The 18,784-nt window shown below is 51.1% G+C and overlaps 5 protein-coding genes across 5 annotated transcripts; 3 read left to right on the forward strand and 2 right to left on the reverse strand.

Annotated features, from left to right (window-relative positions):
- Nucleotides 1-200: 200 nt before the first annotated feature.
- On the reverse strand, nucleotides 201-8,285 carry HER10_EVM0010423 (KR domain-containing protein; the record flags this gene model as incomplete). The annotated part of the gene is made up of 3 exons (XM_035479883.1): nucleotides 201-7,822; nucleotides 7,890-8,034; nucleotides 8,094-8,285. 3 exons carry the CDS (start codon nucleotides 8,283-8,285, stop codon nucleotides 201-203), a joined length of 7,959 nt encoding a protein of 2,652 aa, XP_035338839.1.
- Nucleotides 8,286-9,633: 1,348 nt separating this feature from the next.
- HER10_EVM0010028 (methyltransferase domain-containing protein) lies at nucleotides 9,634-10,356 on the forward strand (the record flags this gene model as incomplete). Its single annotated transcript, XM_035479498.1, has 1 exon — nucleotides 9,634-10,356. The coding sequence occupies one exon, from the start codon at nucleotides 9,634-9,636 to the stop codon at nucleotides 10,354-10,356; it is 723 nt and encodes a 240-aa protein (XP_035338795.1).
- Nucleotides 10,357-12,520: 2,164 nt separating this feature from the next.
- On the reverse strand, nucleotides 12,521-13,950 carry HER10_EVM0008913 (cytochrome P450; the record flags this gene model as incomplete). Its single annotated transcript, XM_035478418.1, has 3 exons — nucleotides 12,521-12,659; nucleotides 12,906-13,485; nucleotides 13,548-13,950. 3 exons carry the CDS (start codon nucleotides 13,948-13,950, stop codon nucleotides 12,521-12,523), a joined length of 1,122 nt encoding a protein of 373 aa, XP_035338700.1.
- A 682-nt stretch (nucleotides 13,951-14,632) lies between these two features.
- HER10_EVM0007483 (cytochrome P450) lies at nucleotides 14,633-16,331 on the forward strand (the record flags this gene model as incomplete). The annotated part of the gene is made up of 2 exons (XM_035477038.1): nucleotides 14,633-14,807; nucleotides 14,860-16,331. 2 exons carry the CDS (start codon nucleotides 14,633-14,635, stop codon nucleotides 16,329-16,331), a joined length of 1,647 nt encoding a protein of 548 aa, XP_035338565.1.
- Nucleotides 16,332-17,233: 902 nt separating this feature from the next.
- On the forward strand, nucleotides 17,234-18,318 carry HER10_EVM0010738 (leucine aminopeptidase 2; the record flags this gene model as incomplete). The annotated part of the gene is made up of 4 exons (XM_035480189.1): nucleotides 17,234-17,278; nucleotides 17,353-17,555; nucleotides 17,606-17,784; nucleotides 17,834-18,318. The coding sequence occupies 4 exons, from the start codon at nucleotides 17,234-17,236 to the stop codon at nucleotides 18,316-18,318; spliced, it is 912 nt and encodes a 303-aa protein (XP_035338863.1).
- Nucleotides 18,319-18,784: the final 466 nt, after the last annotated feature.

Genomic DNA, 18,784 nt, shown 5'->3' on the forward strand with positions numbered 1-18,784 from the left:
TATATCCGGGATCTTTGGCAATTGTCAGACTGCCTGTGAAGAGCCAGCGTTGCGATTCAGAGAGACAGATTGTCATGATGCCCATTTCGACGTTCACAGAAAAAGGCCATTTTGATCGGTTGAGATAAGTACAGGTCAGATTGAGATGAGTCGACAGTCATTACGCTCATACCCGTTCAACTATCTTATAACACGCAAGTCTACTTCGAGCTGCTTTGCAGAACTTTGGAAGCCACCTGCTGACACAGATCCGTGATACTCTGGTTCTTAAGAATCTCGAATACAGGCACCTCGACAAGGAGCTGTTTCATGAACCAATACCGAACCTCAACCGCAATCAAGGAATCAACACCAACAACGTACGCCGGTTTCCCGACGTCAAGCGTATCAATCGGCACAGACAGAGATTTGGCCAGCTTTTGTACGAGACCCTGGGTTACGATCTCGCTGGCAGTCGGCAAGTCAGGCGCGGCCTTCACCAGAGCCAGGCGGTTGACGTCGTCGCTTCCATCACCATTGCCTCCACCAGCCCCACGGCCATTGATACTAGCCTCGGTCTCGCCCATACGGAGAAGATTGCTGAAAATGGGCTTCTGCATCCAATCCAAGAGCCCTTGTTGTGTCATGCGCGCCAGGTCCGCCGCGCTGTCCACCATGTTGACGACCTGAGCTGCGCCAGGCTTTGCGCAGTCGTAGCCTGGGTCGCAGAGCAAATCAAGCAACTCCATCAGCTGTGCCTGTGTGAGATTGTCATGACCGGCGCGGAGGCTCTGCGTCACGGACTCATAGTTGACATTGGCCCAACCGGCCTCAGCGACGAGCACCAAGTCGACCGAGACGCACTTGAGGCCTTGTGCCACTCGATGGCGCGCAAGAGCATCCTCGAATGCATTTCCAGCTGCATAGTTGCTCTGTCCGCGATTGCCCATGATGCCACAGAATGACGAGAGCAAGACAAAGAAGTCCATGTCATCGGGCAGTAGCTGGTGCAGATTCCATGATCCAGCGCGCTTAGGCCCGAGAGTCTCATGGAACATCGAATGAGACATTTTGGCAAGCATGTCATCGCGGAGTACCATGGCGGCCTGTATGCAGCCCTTGATCGGTGGAAGCTCTCGTGATGCCTTCAGGAGGGTATCCTCGACCGCTCCCCGGTCGACAACGTTACATGCCGGCGCGAGCACTGTGACTCCATCGGTGGCTTCGAGCTCTTGAATAAGCTTGAGAGCGTCTGGCCGTCCTGCGGCACCACGTGAGGAGAGGAGAAGTAGGTTCCGGGCCCCGCGCGAGACCATCCACCGAGCAATCTCACGACCAAGTCCACCCAGGCCGCCGCTGATAACGTACGTGGCATTCGCGTCGAAGTTGTACCCGTGCTGAAGCTGCGAAGGTCGGTACTCTACTGTGTCGGTCGCGGAAGCGTAGTCGATGATGACTTTGCCGGTATTCTTACCCCCCTGGAGGAAGCGCATTGCATCCTCGAGCTTTGAAGGTGAGAATATGTGAAGCGGCTTGGGTTCGTGTAGGTGAGGGTTCTCCTCGAACAGCTTCGTGACATCCTGCAGGATCTTCTTCATGAGAGGCTTTGCCTCTTCATGAACCACGACTAGATCAACCGCAGAGAACGTCACATTTCGATTAAATGGTCCCATCGGCAAAGTATTGTTAGCGATGATGTCCGCTTTGCCAATGTCGATGAAGCGACCGAAGGGTGCGATGCATTCCCAAGACTGACGAAGGAGCTCGCCGCCTAGTGAATTGAGCACCACGTCCACACCTCGACCTCCCGTGGCATGAAGCACATCTTGGGCAAAAGTTTCATCACGGCTGTTGAAGATTTGGTCGTCCGAGAGTCCAAAGAGCTGCTTAACAAGCTCACGCTTCGTCTGACTCCCCACAGTCGCAAAGACTTTGGCACCTCGCAACTGAGCAAGTTGCACGGCTGCCTGTCCGACACCTCCAGCGGCTGCGTGGATGAGAACAGTCTCACCACGGCTGAGACGTGCTATGTGGTCCAGAGAGTACACCACTGTAGACCACACAGCCGGAATTGCGGCAGCCACTTGGAAAGACATGCCTGGAGGGAGCTTCTCTGTTTGCAGTTCGGGGCAGCGCACAAATGTTCCGAAGCCTCCTCCAGTAGAGCTGCAGAACAACACCGAGTCGCCTGGGCGAAGGTTACTCTCCCGCGAGACTCTAGAGACAACGCCAGCGCCGTCAAATCCAAAGCTTCGCCCCGGAATCTGCCCCAGAGCAATCATGACATCCTTGAAGTTCATGCTGGTTGCCTTGACTTCGATCTCAATGTCACCTGCTTGGAGCTCCTTGCCCGTCTCGGCGTTCTCTGCGTAGAAGATGGTGTCAAGAAGCCCAGGAGTTTCAATAGTGATACTGATGTGCGGCTTCGGACCATCCCTGTTGAATGTGAACGACTTGAGCCTGTCGCCATTTTGCTTGATGGAAAGCGCTTGATCCATATGAGGTGTAGGCATAAGGCGAGGAATGCAGATCAAGCCATTGTCTTCCGAGAACTCGGACTCGTTGTCAGTACCAGCGCAAGAAACGTTGTGCAATCTCTCAACAACACGCATGATGCTGTCGACGGCGCTAGTGACAGCCATAGGGGTCTCAGGCCGGCAGGACAAGTTCAATGTCACGAAGCCTTGGTCTCCTCTCTCTGAACAGACACTTCGACCGAATCCAATGGCGACCTCGGCTGCGGGATTGGTGGCCTTTGGAGCTCCTCCATAAGTCAACCAAAGCGTGAACCTAGTATCAAGGGAAATCTTCTTGATGGCTTCGAACTCCCTTGCGGCGACGGATGACAACACTGAAGCATCGAGCTCTAACAAGCTGATGACTGTGTCGTCTCTGTTCAATTTGGTATCTCCTGATGAAATGTCCACTATGCTGGATATGTCTGCCCCTCTAGGCTGACAGCCTGAGACAAGGTGGCTTCTGAGCGACTCGGCTACAGAGGTTTGCATCGCAGAAGAAGGGTCTATGATGATCCTGTAGGGCGAATCGACTCCCGACGGTTGGCTTGAGAGGCTCTCATTCTCCGGGCGGGTAGTGATGATGATGGAGACTCGGTGATGTGGCTTTTGTTCATGGTCGCGGAAAGCCATTTGAATTCCCGGGAAACCAGCCTCCTTGAGAACCGTGGTCCATTGCTCTTCCGTCAGAAGGGGGCCTTGGTCTTGGTACTCTTTATTGGTAGACCACCACTGTCCCTCGCGCAGCCACCAGCCAGGCAACAGACCAAATATGAGGCCATCACGGACGTTGTCCAGATTGACTGTTTCTCCCAGTACAAGCACACCGCCAGGCCGTAGAAGACCCCTGACATACCGAAGTGTCTGTATCAAGTCGCTTGTGGCATGCAACACATTGCCTGCAACGACGACATCATAAGTCCCTTCGGCGAACCCTTGTTTGTTAGGATGCTTCTCAAGATCCAACTTCTTAAACGTCATGTGGCTTGCCGCGTAAGAAAAACGCTCGCGCGCCTTTTCGAAGAAACCAGCCGAGATATCTGTGTAGCAGTATTCACCGAAGCGTACAGCCTCTGGAGGACCACCTTCAACGCCTTGCGCAGCCAGGTAAGGGAGAATCCGGCCGGTTGAGCTCCCGGTCCCAGCTCCGACTTCCAACAAACGGAGTTTTGGATTCGCGTGGGCGAGGACGTTGATGTACGCTCCCATCTTGCTGTTGTTCGTTGCAAAGATGTCAGAGTGATAAAATTCGTTGGCTAGATTGCCCTCGAATATGACCTGCAGCGCGTTTACTTCTCCTTTGAGGATGCCGTGCAGATGCTCGCCAACCTTCTTGGTCAGTCTCTGCGTAGGCTCGCCATCGGCTTCATCCAGAATCTCCTCGATACGGAGGTGACTTAGGCCCCGGGACTCTAGCGTCCACGTATCCCGATTCAGGTGCACGCGCCGCATCCACTTGACATACCGAGCCAAGTGATTATCGAATTGCAGCGGCTTATCTTCCTTGTCAATTTGCTCCAGAGCCGCCTCGATGAAGTGCAGAGCAATAGCGTCGGCACGATCGATGAGCTCTCTCGGAGGGGCGCGGCATCGGGTATCCTCTTTGAACGCAGCCGCGAAGTAGCGACTCTTGGCATCTACAGTCAGGAGAGACAGGTCGGGTTTGTAGTCGAGACCATAGAACTTCTGGCCCGAATCGCCTTGTGAAGTAGCAGCTGTGTCGGCTGATTTGAGACTTGTGATGGCTGTACCCCGCTGACCATCCAGGACGAGAACGGGCTCATTGGAATCGGCAAAGGTGACCAGTGTCCTGCACTCAGCTTCTCGGAAAGCGCGCATAGTCTCTCGAGTTGCAGCTCGCAGCTGGGGGTTCCCAGGTGCCACGAACAGTTTCTGCGACACCCACAGCTTTCGCAGGTGAGAGAACATCATCGTAGGGACGGCGTTCCATCCACCTTGAGATAGGGCGACCATCTGAAGGTGACAAATTGCGTCCAACGTGCTTGGATGAACCACGCACGGGTCTTCTCCAGCGTACGGCATGCTTGAAGTGTAATCTCTCGCTGAAAGCATGGCTGTAGCATGACCTTCCCTATCGTAGGAAATGTTCTTCAGCAACTGGAAGTACGGTCCGTAATCGAAGCCTGATCGCTTGGACATGTTCTTGTACAGTTGGCTGGGGTGCACGACCAAACGGCATTTGTCGACGTCTGCCTGGAGTTGCTCTTTGATAGACGTCTCAAAGCGGGACCGACGTGCCTCAGAAGCGGCGGCCTGTTCAAATCCCAAGGTTTGCTCCGGTTCAAGTTCGACTTTGATGCTTCCATAAGCGCATTCGTTCCAGTCGTCGCCATTGGTCCCAAAAATCCTCCAGTCGTAACAGAGCTGTTGTCCGCTTGTGTTGGTGGCCTGTCGACGGCGCCGCATCACAATCTTTGCCTCTGTGCCGCGCTCTGAGTCGTCCACATCAATGGCTCTCAAAAAGCGTACATTGTCTAGCTGATAGCCGCGGATGCGACTTTCAACTGGTGCGGCAAGTTGACGGGCGGCTTCGATGGCCATGACAAGCATACCTGAGCCGGGATAGAGCGGTGAGCCGTTCAAGGCATGATCCAGGATCCAGGGGTTCTCTTGGGATCGGATCAAGTGCCTCCAACTCCCCTCTTCAGGATTCCAGTCACGGTCTCTGATGCCTAGAAGAGCATGCCGACGGTACGGACGCTTTGCGTAGTTGCGACTCAGTCTGCTCTCCTCCCAGAACTCCCGAGACCGATTAAAGGGGTATGAAGGAAGGTCCACCAGGATCTTCGGTTTCCGCGATATTTGAGTCGACTCCTGGTTTGGCTTGGACAAAGAAATCGGGATGCCTGCTGCCCAGAGACTGCCGAGAGCCTCCATCAATGATCGATCATCATCGACGTTGGGCTTCAGGACGCTGACGTACTGCCATTTCTTAGCAGCCTTGTTGCCGAGGTGAGGAGTCAAGGTATCTTGCACAGGTCGTCTGAGAGCTGACTGCGGACCAATTTCCACGAGGAAGTGTTGCCCTCCATGTTTCGATCCGGTCATGGCTTCGAGAGCACCTGAGAAGAGAACTGGAGAGACAAGGTTCTTTACCCAGTACGAAGGGCTCGTCACAGCCTCGAAAGATATGAGTTTTCCTTCGGTTGATGAGTAGAGAGATACTAGAGACTCCTTGCGTAATCTCTCGGCGGTTAAGCCAGTAGGTGCGCCAATGCCACGGATTCGATCTTGATACTCGGCTGCGACGACTTCCATAGCCGGAGAGTGATATCCAACATCAACAGGAAGCCTTTTGACGAAGATCTCTTCCTTCTCCAGTCTCTCAAATAGGAGCTGGATCTCTTTGGTCGGCCCTGAAACCGTCACATTGGCTGGACTATTGATACAAGCTACCGAGAGCCTGCTTGAAAGATAGGGGCGTACGGCTGCCTCGCCGAGCCCAACAGACATCATCGTCGTCTTGCTCTGAGAGCTATCAGATGCCAATCGACCTGCCAAGACGCCTCGAAAGTATGCAACCTTCCAGCTAGACTGGCAATCAAGGGCTCCAGCACAATACGCTGCCGCGATTTCTCCCGATGAGTGGCCGCATACGGATTGTGGGATGATATCCCAGTTTCGGAGAAGGTCGACAGTGGCAATCTGCAGAGCGGTACAAAGGGGCTGTGCAATTTCAGGCTTCTGAATTCTGGACGATCCCGGGGCCTTCCGAAGCTCGGTGAGGACGGACCATTCGCAACCAAGAGACCGCAAATACTCGTCGCAGTCCATCAGACTCTGCCGGAATACTTCGTAGCGGATAAGCTTGAGACCCATGCGTGGATACTGAGCTCCCTGGCCTGTGAAGACGAAGTTGAGCTCTGGCCTCTTCGATGACAAGACCGACGTAACGGGAGAGAGGATCTCTGTGAGATTGCTGCCGATGTTCGCTTCCGACTTGACCACTGCAAATGCTCGCCAGTTGAGGATGCTCTTCTGAGAGAGTGTGTAGGCTAGGTCGGCAAGGAAAACTCTCTGTGCTCTCTTTCGCGAAATTTGCTGGGTAGCGACGTGATCTTGCAACGCCGAGGCCTGTCTTCGTGGACCATCCTCATCGGCGGCTGAGAATGTGAGAAGCGAGATGGAGCTATGTTCAGCATCGTCTTCAGAGCCAATGATGACGCCACTATCATCAGAAACATCTGAAACGGAATCAGAGATGCCGGCGTCTGGAGCCTGATCTTCGACTGTTCCAATTGAGGTGCTGCTGTTCGCAACACATGGCTTGTGAGAGTCATTCGACTTGGCCACGGATAGGTGGTTTCCAGTAAGGCCTCGAATCCGAAGATAGTTGTATGCATCATCCAATACGACATGTGCATTAGATCCGCCATACCCGAACGAGCTTACTGAAGCCCGGCGGATCCCAGAAGGAGTGGCAGGCCAAGCCGTAGAGCGTGTTGGAAACTGAACGCCTAGCGCATTGACGTCGATTGCTGGGTTCACCTTTTCAAAGTCCGCGATGGGAGGTATAATGGCTCTCTCGAGCGAGAAGACTGTCTTGAGCAAACCCGCCAGGCCACTAGCACCCTCGAGATGGCCAATATTGCTCTTCACAGACCCAATCCAGAGCGGGCTAGACCTATGAGGTCTGAAAACCTCTCCAATCGCGGAAACCTCGATTGGATCACCGACTGGTGTGCCGGTTCCGTGAGCTTCCACGTACTCGGTCTCGGAAAGGTCCAGTCCTCCAGAAGCATAAGTTCTCCGAATGAGCTCAACCTGAGCGGCAGCACTGGGCTGAGTGATACTCGGCGTCCGCCCGTCTTGGTTTGCGCCTGTGGCACGGATCACCGATCGAATAATGTCTCCGTCCGCCAGAGCTTTGGACAACGGCTTGAGAAGGACGAATGCGTATCCTTCTCCACGAGCGTAACCGTTGGCTTTGTGGTCAAAGCTATAGGATCGGCCATCCGGAGATAGAAAGCCGGCGTTGCTCAAGGGGAAAGTCATGCACTCGGGAGTGAGATAGGTGTTGGAGCCACAGACTAGACTCATGTCGGACTCCCCGTTGAGTATGCTCTGACACGCTAGGTGAAGGGCGTACAGTCCGCTGGAGCATGCGGTGTCCACCGTCAAAGATGGACCTCGGAGGTCAAAGAAATGACTGATGCGGTTTGACAACATAGACGACCCTGAGGACGTTGCTTGGTACCGGGATTGGAACTCTGGATCTCGGGCCACTATAGCATCACTATCGCGGCCGAAAGAGGCGCAGAAAACCGAGGTGCGGGACCCAGCAACTCTCTCCATTGCTAAGCCAGCTGTATGATTCCATAAATTCTCGATTAGTGATTCATACCCTGATCAAGAACATCTATGGGCCCATACCATTTTCAAAGGTGTGATATGTGCCCTCGAGGAGCCCGCGCTGTTGGGGATCTAAGATGGATGCTTCTGCTGGCGACATGTTGAAGAAGGCAGCATCAAAGGCCCGCGGATCTTCTTTCATGAAGTGGGCCTTTTGAACACGCATCTGGTTTCCAGAGCAATCAGATGTTGTCCACGTACGTTGAAACAAAGGCAATAACTCACACTGTCGAGACGTGTAGGGTCTGGATGATAGAATGCATCGACGTTGAAGCGGGTTGAGGGCACCTTGCTTGATGCGTTCCTTGCATTCTCAAGCATCTCCCAGAAGGATTCCGCCGAAGTAGCGTCTCCGGGGAACTTGAGGTTCAAGCCAACTATGGCGATAGGCTGTATCTGGTCTTTCATTGTATCCATACTGATAAGTTAACTTTGTTGTTGTTGATTATGGATTGGCATCCACAATTGAGTGATATAACGGTGATTCCTCATAGATTTAGGATTGTTCATGAACAAGACGTTACCGGATTCGGTCCTTTCTATACTGATTTAGCAGCAGCTCTTGCCGAAGTTTCTTGATGCAGGATAGTCCAATGATCACGGAAAAGAGGCGAAGAAGGGTTTCAAGCGGAAGTCAACACAAACTTGAGAACGTCACATTCATGGAAAATTGATATTTACGGAAGAGTGGAAATGCAATTGGTTGCTACAGCCAGACTTCACTTGCGGCTAATCCAGTCTCGAGGACTTCCTTGATTGATTCTCCACCAAAAAGTCCAATCGCGTTCCTGGTCGCTCTTGACATGACTGACAACAACATGCTACATCAAGATAACTACCTTGACTAGAGAGAGCCCAGCTGAGATTGAGAAGGTTTGGGCCGTTTAAGGATCGAATTGACCGAGTCTTGGACAAGGAATCGCGAATCCGCTGCTGCAAAAGGTTTCAAACAATTGCGACGTCAATCAGCTCCGTCAGAGTTCAGTTGTCAATCACTCAACCGCCAAATCGACCATCCGAAGGAGTCCGGAAGCAGGTTTCCCGCTTTCCAGACGACAAGGCGTAGCCATCAAAGTCCAACTCGCGAGAACGGGCAGATGTTCGGTCGGAACTGAAGCGGCTATCTCATCAACCTTGATCGAACTCCAACAATGGCAAGCGTGGTATTCGGATGGGCCAAAAGGTGCGAGCGATCGGATTTCAATTGCTCGATCGAGATCGTAGACTACGACTGGTAGTCTGAAGATTCGAACTCCGCCAAATTTACCGTGCTGGGTCCTGGTAGCGGCTTTTGTGGAATAGTAGTAAAAGTTAATATGGCCTAAACACCAAACACCCGGCGCTAACCACCAAAAGTTGCCTGAAGAAGAAAGTCTGTCACCTGCACGGCCTAATCGCCGAGGCTTATACCATTCGGTTTGATCCGTCGGTCCGTTGAATGGGTGTCTTGAGTCTTTCTTTCTGCATAGTCAATGTGTTCCCATCAGGGTTTTCGACTGATAACGTGGAATGGTATCCGCTTACCGACGTGACAGAAGTCTCCTGCCGCCACGCGCGGTTAGTAGAAAGCAACATTCAGGCTAAAACATCACAACTCGAACCTTATACTGCAATGTGTCAGAGCAAATGTTCATACGAAGTATTGCCGTGATGGGATTCATATCAAAGTAGATGCCCCTGAACATTGTCAACTCTGCGAAACCGACTCAAGCAAGAATCTCTTCACAGCTTCCAATTCCCCACATTCCGTCCGCTTCCTCACACCATGTCTGCAAGCACCCTTGGCAACGCTGTCTATTTCCCACTGTTTCTACGATGGCTCTACGATACCCTTGTCCTCGGCTTCTACTGTCCATTAGCCTGGGGATGTCCTGGAGACGTTCTCTCCGGTCACTATAGCAAGCACGTTTCCTCCCTTGTCAAACCTAATGCAAGACTGCTGGATATCGGCGTCGGCACTGGCTATTTTATGCAGAGTGCGCCTCTGCCTACTGGTTCGACAATCGTCCTGGTCGACATCAATCAGAACCCTCTAGCCGAGGCTCAACACCGCATTCAACTGGCACATCCCGACGTCCTCGTTGACACAGTTCAAGCTGACGTCTTTGTGCTCGGCGATCGCCACACCTCGCAACTACCGTCATCTCTGCATTTGGGTAGCAACGGACAATTCGACGTCATTTCTTGTATGTTATTGTTGCACTGCCTCCCTGGGACTTCCAAGCGAAAAGGAGAGGCTATGGCAGGGCTAGGTCGGCTTTTGAAACCAGATGGTGTTCTGGTTGGTGCAACAGTATTAGGCGGTGGAGTGAAACACAATGCTTTTGGAAGGTTCCTCATGTTCTGGCACAATCTTTTGGGCGTTTTCCACAATAACAAAGATTACGCAGCTGACATAGTTGAGCCACTCAAGTCCGGTTTCAAGTACGTAGACTGGCAGATGGTTGGGACAACGCTTCTCTTTGAGGCAAAGGCACCGAGGGCTTGAAGTATATAGCTGGCTGTAGGATTGATAGAAGAAAACCGCCTAGATTTAATAGGCCAAATGTTTAGTTGTTAGCCTTCCTTAGTCTAGCTTTCAGTTTGTGATTTCCTGCCCATTTTACCAAGGAGACGCACATGCCCGAGATGTTTCCATAGCTCATGATCTGTTAGGCAGCGGTCAGGTTTGGCTGTAGCCTGTAGGCTCCCAATGACATCGTTCGTGTCTTTATTTACACCGCAGCACCGCAAACTGCAATGAATGGAGGATCACAAGCACGACTAACAGAAGAGGCGGAAGCGGAAGGACTTAGGTCGTTCCGGTCGCAAGCATAGTATCATATGCTAGCGGAGGAGGAAGAGAACCTGGACATTGCCTAAAGATGAAAGTTTGCATTACCAAAGCTAGCGCTTATATACCCGCCTTAAATGCCCCGACCGGTTCGGTCAGCCCCTGACAGTGTGCGAACCATGGCTGATGCCTTTGAAAGCTAAAAGTGTCCGCCGCGAACGCGTGGAAAACCCTCCCCTCTGTAGGTGCTTCACCTTGAGATTTAGTCAACTCAACCAACGATCTAAAATTTCTCGTGCTCGACTCAACCACATTGTTCTATGCCAAGCACGCCACATGACCCAGAGCTGCGCCCCGAGGGAAGCGAACTCAATCATTGCTGTCTCCACGACGCAACACCTAACCCAGCGAACACAGGCGCCAACGCAAAGTGAACCCACCAATCCGCCTTCGGTGCCTGTCTTCGTTGCACAATGCCATCAATAGTGACCACCGGGGCCCCAAGCAAGCACATCGCAGCTAAGGTCTTGTGGTTGCCGAAGTATGCTGCCGCAAACAGGCTTGCTCCAATGAAGAATTCGCGTATGGCGAACAAGCGTAGCTCGTCCAAGATCAGGCTCCTATTTTTCGATTTTGGATCCTTGAAATCCTCGGAGGACGCAATATCGAAGTGCCACATTTTGATGCCGAGTTCTGGTTTTAGCGTGACGATGGACCCCATCATGGTTGCGGCTAGCCCAATAGTGGCCGCAATATTCGCAGACGTAATGAAGGTTGACATATTTGGGGTTACCGAGCATGTGAGGATTGATTAGGTACGGACCGATTCAGTTGTCCTGGGATTCAAAGACTGGCCAGAAGAGCCGATCTTTATAGAGCAAGCCTGACTCCGGCTTTTGCGATTTAGCCTTAACCCGGGCCTGAATCCAGTCTAATCCGGCCTCACGTAATTTTTGTATCAAGGGTTGATGGTTAAGATCCAAGTTGTCGGAGGAACAATTCCGCCGATGTGCTGTAAATGGCAGAAAAGTCGCCGCGACAAAGGAACAAGGATTTGCCAACCCCTGGAAATAGTGTATCCAATAATAATAACGAGAATGAGAGTTTTGAATTTAGAGCAAAAAAGCGCAACAACATACCCCGGAAGACTGTTAGTGTAGCGTTATAGGTATTCGTCGCCCAAGTCATCCATGAAAATCGCCGATTTAAGAACAATCTGTAATTATACATGCAACTTGATCCTATGTACATACGTAAACCAAAGAGATTTGAAGACGCCGAAGTAGCTCAATTAAAACAAAAAGGATGTCAATCCCAGGAATATACCTAACTTACTTACATCTAACTTACGTCTAGCTGGCGTCTAAGGGAATGTATTAAGTGGGGTTCTACGTTATCGTAACTCGTAATCCATTGAAGCAATAAGTAAAATAGTTCAAACTGAAGCTATACTGCTTTCTAGCTTCTCTTGAGAACCCCGATTCTAACAGAGAGAGGCTTGTGCATATGGACAGTCATGACGGCGTAAGTGTCGTTTACAACTTCCATGACCCTTTCCCTAGCGTTTTCGAGGCTTTCTTCAACATTGGGTATGACTTCAAGTCTGTGCTTATAGAGGAGAGTCGCAAGTGCTGCAACAAATCCGACCTGGGAGAATCTCTTGCCAGGACAAGCCCGTTTCCCCTCGCTCCACGGGAGAAAAGCGCCATCAGGAGGTGCTTTGAGCTGTTCGCTGTCCAGACCCTTCATGCCAACGCTTTTCATGATCCATCGATTAGGTTTCCAGTGCATTGCATCGGTTCCCCATACGGGTTGGTGTACCTGAATGCTAGGCATGTTGACAAAGACGTTGGCGTTTGCTGGGATGCGATGATCTTCGCTACCAACAAGCAAAGTCGTTGCTTTCGACCCGCTGCATTTGGGAAGGACTGTGACCGAAGGGTACAATCGGAGTGTCTCGTTCTATAAGCGTGTCAGACTTGATATTGAAAATCGCCCCGGAGGGGAATTCAGGTCTACTTACCATGGCGGCTTGACACCTTTTCAAGCGAGGGAAGATATCCATGAAAGCATCCTGCGACTTCCAATCTGGCCTGCCACCAAGAACCTCATCGATCTCTTCCATAAGCCAAGCTTGCTGCTCTGGTAAAGCTGCCAGGAGATAGATTGCAAACGTCAGCGTATGTGCAGAAGACTCATGTCCTCCAAGTGAGTAGGTAAAGAGATTTCCTCGAATCTCAGACTCTGTCAGTAAGGCATGCGACACGTCATCCGTGAATTTATCCATGCGAGTTTGAACCTCCAAATTTCTGTTCCTCTTTACCATAAAGCTAAGTAAGTTGTCATTCTGCGTCTTTTTCCTGCTGCCTCTGAGACTGTCTTTGCAGTCACTGATCATTTCATCGAGATACTGCCGCATCTCGGCCACGGCATCTCGGAAGTTCTTAATCCTCTGTGGCAGGGCAGGAAATCTCATAGCCCAACTTGGCACCAGCCGAAGGATGACAATGTCCTTGAGACTGGTGTGGAGACAGTACTTGTAGCTTCGCGAGTGTCCTTTTGGGACGCAGTCTCTTTCGGGCTGCTTGAAGTCATACGTAAAGCCGAAACAAACGCTGGTAAAGACATGAAGGTAAAGTTCGCGGACATCGTCCACAGGATCGCAGATTAGGCCCTGTGAAGAGCGTTGATAATGATGAACCATTTGCTGAGTCTGTCGGACGCTTTCTGCCCACACGAGACGATTGGTCCTGTCGCTCAGAGTGGCGACAGTCGCCTTCCGGTGACGAGTCCAATCATCGCCATCTGAGGATACCAGACTCGTGCCCAGTACGTCTAGGATTTCTTTGAAAGATTGGTTAGCCAAAAAGAGCAGCACTTGACCTCATGAGATAGTGTACACTTGCTGGCGTAATGGCTTATTTTGGGAAAGTCGTTCGCCTGCTTTCGGAGCACTTGAACAGCTACTGCAGGATCCCGAGTGTGAATCTCAACTTCTCTCGGCGTGGCGTGAGCGAAGGTGTTGCCATGCTTGTCATGAACTTGGGAGTTGCCATGTGTCCGGTCAGTCCATGTCCAATCAAGAGTATTGTACGTGGTCCAATCGCCCAAGCCTAGAGGAAGGCGCTGAAGGATTGGTGTAACTCGTTTGTTGAAGATGATCCAGAATGGGTTTAAGGGGCTTATGGGGCTCCAGACAACCGGAATACCAATAGTCTTGGCAACGGTGATGTTTCGAATAAGACACGATATGGTGTAAATGGTATAGAGCCCAATCAGACAAAGAGCAACGAAAACGTTTGTCGACATCTTCAGGTTTGGTGCTTGCAATAGTCTCAGAACAGTTCTTCTTGCATGTATCCTCATGCTGTCTACGAAGCCTCTTTGTTTCCCTAAAGCGAAATTCTTATGAGTGGTAGCGCACTACTCAGATCACGTCGTAAGGTTTGATTCCTCCGGGAAGCGTCTCCAGAGTAGGCCCCTGCTCTGCCTTGGTTCCGCCGCCTGATAGTTCCGCAGCGTTCCGCAGGTATGTTGCATAACACCGGAAGTCAATTATATCAAACTTTGTCTGCCGGCTGAACCATGCTGGCAAGGTCGACTCCGTACCACATTTTCCGATTCTCAGCATGCCATCCTCCTCGAAGAGAAACACCTGTTTTGGTCTAGTCATGTCACTGGCTACATCTCAGGTTCTACCGCGGACTCGCAATTCACCCCGCTCCCTCGACGTTTGTCAAAGTATGTTTCGGTCTCTTGCTTCGATAAGACAGTAGCAATCGGCACGAAAAAGATTACTGCACGCTGTCTGAACTTTCAAGATAGAGTATCTCGAGACCAGATTTGGCATCCGTCATTGTCTTGATGATTTGATCAACGGCTACAGAAGTCAAGAAGAGTCCTTCCTCGGTATTAGTCTTCCGAATTTCGGATCTCGCATCAGATCACTGAGCTCAGTCCCTACCTCTTCAAAATTTAGCGACTCGCAGCTATGAGTAAACCTAGTCACATCAAGGATGGTTTCCTTGGCTCATATGCAGAATGGCTTGTCCTTGGGCTACTGTTCCTCGTCTTCCTACGAAGTATTGTCAAGTTCATTGACGAAGAAAGGAGGATTCGGCGTCATGGAGGGCACGCGTCGAGATACAAGTCATATACGCCGTTTGGTTAGTTTCCGAAACCTCAAGCTACTATTCGTGATGACTAACGTTAAATTAGGCGTACTGTCCGGCTTGCATTTTCTGTGGTCCATCACGACTCATGCCTTACAGGATCAAAACCTCAAATTCATGCATAACGCGTTTCTCCGATCAGGCCAGGGGAAGAAGAACCCATACACGTTTGAGGTCTCCTTGATAGGGACGCGTGCAATTTTCACTGCCGATCCCGAGAATATTCGAGCCATGCTTGCGACTCAGTTCAACGACTTTGGAAAGGGTCAGCGCTTCAGAGCAGATTGGTTTGAACTCATGGGAAATAGCATCTTCAACGTTGACGGTGACGCTTGGCATGCCTCTCGCCAACGTCTCCGATCTCTTTTCACCCGCCAACGAGTTAGTGACCTCGTCTGTTTTGAGCGTCATATCCAGGATATGCTTCCAGCATTAGCTGGTGGCCATTGTGTGGATATGAAGGACGTCTTAAGCAGATTGGCGCTTGATGTATCAGCAGACTTTTCCCTCGGGAGACAGGTGAATTCTCTGACAAGCGAAGACGATGACGCTGTCTTTGAGGCATTTGAGCGTATCCGCCACACTCAGTCCTTGATTGAGCGATTGGGCCCTCTGAACTTCCTTGTTCCGCGCCGCAAATTCCGCAAAGACTTAGAGGCCTTGGATAAGTTCATGGGTCCCAGCATTGAGAAGGCAATATCAATGTCGGACGCGGAACTAACGGAGATGGACAAGACAGACCACGGATGGACACTTCTTCATGCATGCGCTGGTGTCTCTCGAGATGCTCGGTATCTGCGTGATGAAATGGTCTCGATATTGATCGCTGGCCGAGACACCACTGCAACCACAATGTCCTGGGCATTTTATGAGCTCGCCAAGAATCCCGAAGTGCTTGCCGAGCTTCGCCGCGAGATCCAGAACAAGTTGGGCGTTGGTGCCGGAGCTCGTCTACCAACTTATGACGACCTCAAGAGCATGACGTTCGTTACGCATGTGCTGAATGAGACTCTTCGGCTATATCCCAACGCACCTTTCAACATCAGAGCTGCTTCAAAAGACACCAGTCTACCACGTGGAGGTGGACCAGGCGGGAATGACCCAGTAGGAGTTCCATCGGGTACCCAGATCATCTATTCCACGCATGTCCTTCAATTGCGAGATGATCTTAATTCATACAAGATTCCACTCCACGACTTCTATCCTCGCCGATGGGAAACTTGGACACCTCGTCCATGGACGTATATTCCATTCAATGGTGGGCCGAGGATATGCATCGGGCAGCAGCTAGCCCTGACTGAGATGGCGTACGTTTTGGTTCGTGTATTTCAACAATACCGAAGTGTTGAAGTGAGACAACAACCAATATCTAAGGATTCGGAGTCCATGGCAATTGGCTGGGAGAAAAGAGGCATGGAGCCCGACTCGGTGGAGAAATTTGTGAGATCAAGGCCACGCATGGCAAGTGAGATCACACTTGCGCCTCGAGGTGGTGTAGACCTAGTTTTCCGTGAGTGATGGATTGGCGATGGCATTCGCAATTATGTTCATTGAAATGTTAATGCTTATTCTTCTCTTGGCCGCTTGTTGAACTGGCCAAGCAAGTCGTGAGATAGAGCAGTGTTGTTCATGACATTCAGAGTTCTTTCCCTTGACTCAATGCCAGGACATGTTTTTTCTTGGATAGGTACTTTGGATGAGGTGGTTCGGTATAGAAGGCACTTTGGATGCTGGCACCTGCCATTGTCAGTTGCAAAGAATCGTACGTAACTGACGCAACCAAGGTACCTGCCCGTAATTGAAGCAAGATACCCAAGGTAGGTACGTAGCCGTGGAAGGTACCTAACGACGTGATGCCTTCCCCTTGCAACGACATGGCGAGTCTGGCAAGACTGGAAGTACCTATTTTCTGCACCTCACTTTCCATGTAAGTACCTAATGCAAGCCCTCGCTTCCGTCTCATTGTACCAAAGAACCTTGGCAAAGAACACCCACCAACGTCCGAAATCTTCTGCACCATCTTCATCACCAACACATCCCTCCCGAGCTTCTGCATCCCGCCTTGCTGAGCAGAAAACAGTCACTCTACCTGATTATTCTTCACAAAGTTCATTCCTTACAGCTCCCTAGCATTCACCAGCTCGTTCTTGCATCCCATCTCCGATCAAAGTACCGCCTGCTTGCCTGTTCGTTGGAATCTTCCAGTCCATCTACGCAGACGCGAAGCGACATCCAGCATGGTAGCAACTCGCTACATTGCTGTCTTGGCAGCATTGGCATCCTTCGTAGCAACCTCACCTGCACCAAGCCACCAACAGGGTTCGCGACTTCCATTCATCCATACTGACTCTACCCTCCGGCTTGTCAAAACATCCCCAGCTGATCCTGGATCATGGGTCACCGATGCGAACAAAGATGCGATGATCGAGAATGGTGTCCGTTTCATCGATATCACTGACATCAAGGTAAGCCTTCTTGAATCCCTGGCACGGCTCGGTTCTATTCAATCGAAAGATTGATTTGGCTGACATCTCCTCAGGACGAAGAAGTTCTCGAAATGATATCCACTCCTGATCATGACTTCAGTCAATACCTCAACACACTCGACCTGAATGCTGACTTGGCTCATCGAGGGTTAGATTGGATGGAGGCCGAATTTGATGGCCGATCTATGGCCCCTTCTGAGCAACCGACACCGTTCAATACTGAACGTGCAATGCGTCACCTCAAGACAATGACTGAGTAAAGAAGACTGACTACAATCTTGCTTCATGTCCTGACTGGAATCGCAGGTTTTGGAGTAGAGATCATCGGGTGGAAAACGGCACGAAAGCTGCCGAATGGATCCTCGAAAGTATTGAGAGGATCGTTGCCTTGGTCAACCCGCATATCGAATCCGCGGCGTTCGCGCATAACGCCACCAAGCAGCCCTCCATTATTGCCAAGCTACCCGGAGCTACCTCTGACATCGGTAAGCCTGTTCTCGACCTTCTAGGTGGCTCTGCTGACCCTCTTACCAGTTGTCTTCGGCGCCCACTTCGACTCCATCTCAAGAAAGCCTGGTGGCTATGCTCCGGGAGCCGACGATAATGCTTCTGGAACGGTCGTGCTACTTGAACTTCTCCGGACACTAGCAGAAAAGACGAGTCACAAGGAAACCGAGCCTTGGAAGCCCCTTCGCAACACAGTCGAGTTCCACTTCTATGCCGCAGAAGAGGTCGGTTTGCTTGGTTCTTCAGAGATCTTCTACGATTACAAGGTCAAAAACAAGACCGTGGTTGCCATGCTGAACCACGACATGCTGGGTTTCTCATCTACTGACAAGGTGTCTCTTGGTGGCGACAAAATTGACCCACGCCTCACACATGTCCTCCGAACCATTGCAAAGCAGCGCGGCATCGCAACACTGAGCTTTTCTTGCGGTTACGCCTGTTCCGATCATGCAAGCGCTCACAACAACAAGTACCGTGAGTGCGAAGTTTCATTCTTGCTTGAATTCGGTTGACAATGGTATCATAGCTGCGGCCTTCATAACTGCGGATCGTGACCCAACGGGCAATGACAGAATTCATACGGATAAAGATGTCAGTTCCACCGAAAACTTCTATGGCCACGCCGAAAGTAGGGTGCTAATCTTGATTGCAGACATTGGAGACGATCGAGAAAGAAACGCTTGAACGCCATTTCCAATTCAGCCTCGCAGCTCTTGAAGTTCTCTCGAACGCAAATGTTACCAAGTTGGGCAGACCAAGCGACGATCTAATGTAACCATCAGGATCTTGCTACGCTGAGGACGATGCAAAAGGCTTGAACAATGGTTGACAAGCCATGCCCCACACCCATGAATCAACCATAGGATTACTAGCATGTCTCAATGGAACCCATATCTGTTCATGACTTTCCCCACGTGCCATGGTCATTGGTGAATCTGCGTACACGGACTTCCACAGACATTTGTTGCAGCTATTGGG

Source organism: Colletotrichum scovillei (assembly GCF_011075155.1).
Source record: "Colletotrichum scovillei strain TJNH1 chromosome Unknown Contig00001, whole genome shotgun sequence".
NCBI classification, from domain to species: Eukaryota; Fungi; Ascomycota; class Sordariomycetes; order Glomerellales; family Glomerellaceae; genus Colletotrichum; species Colletotrichum scovillei.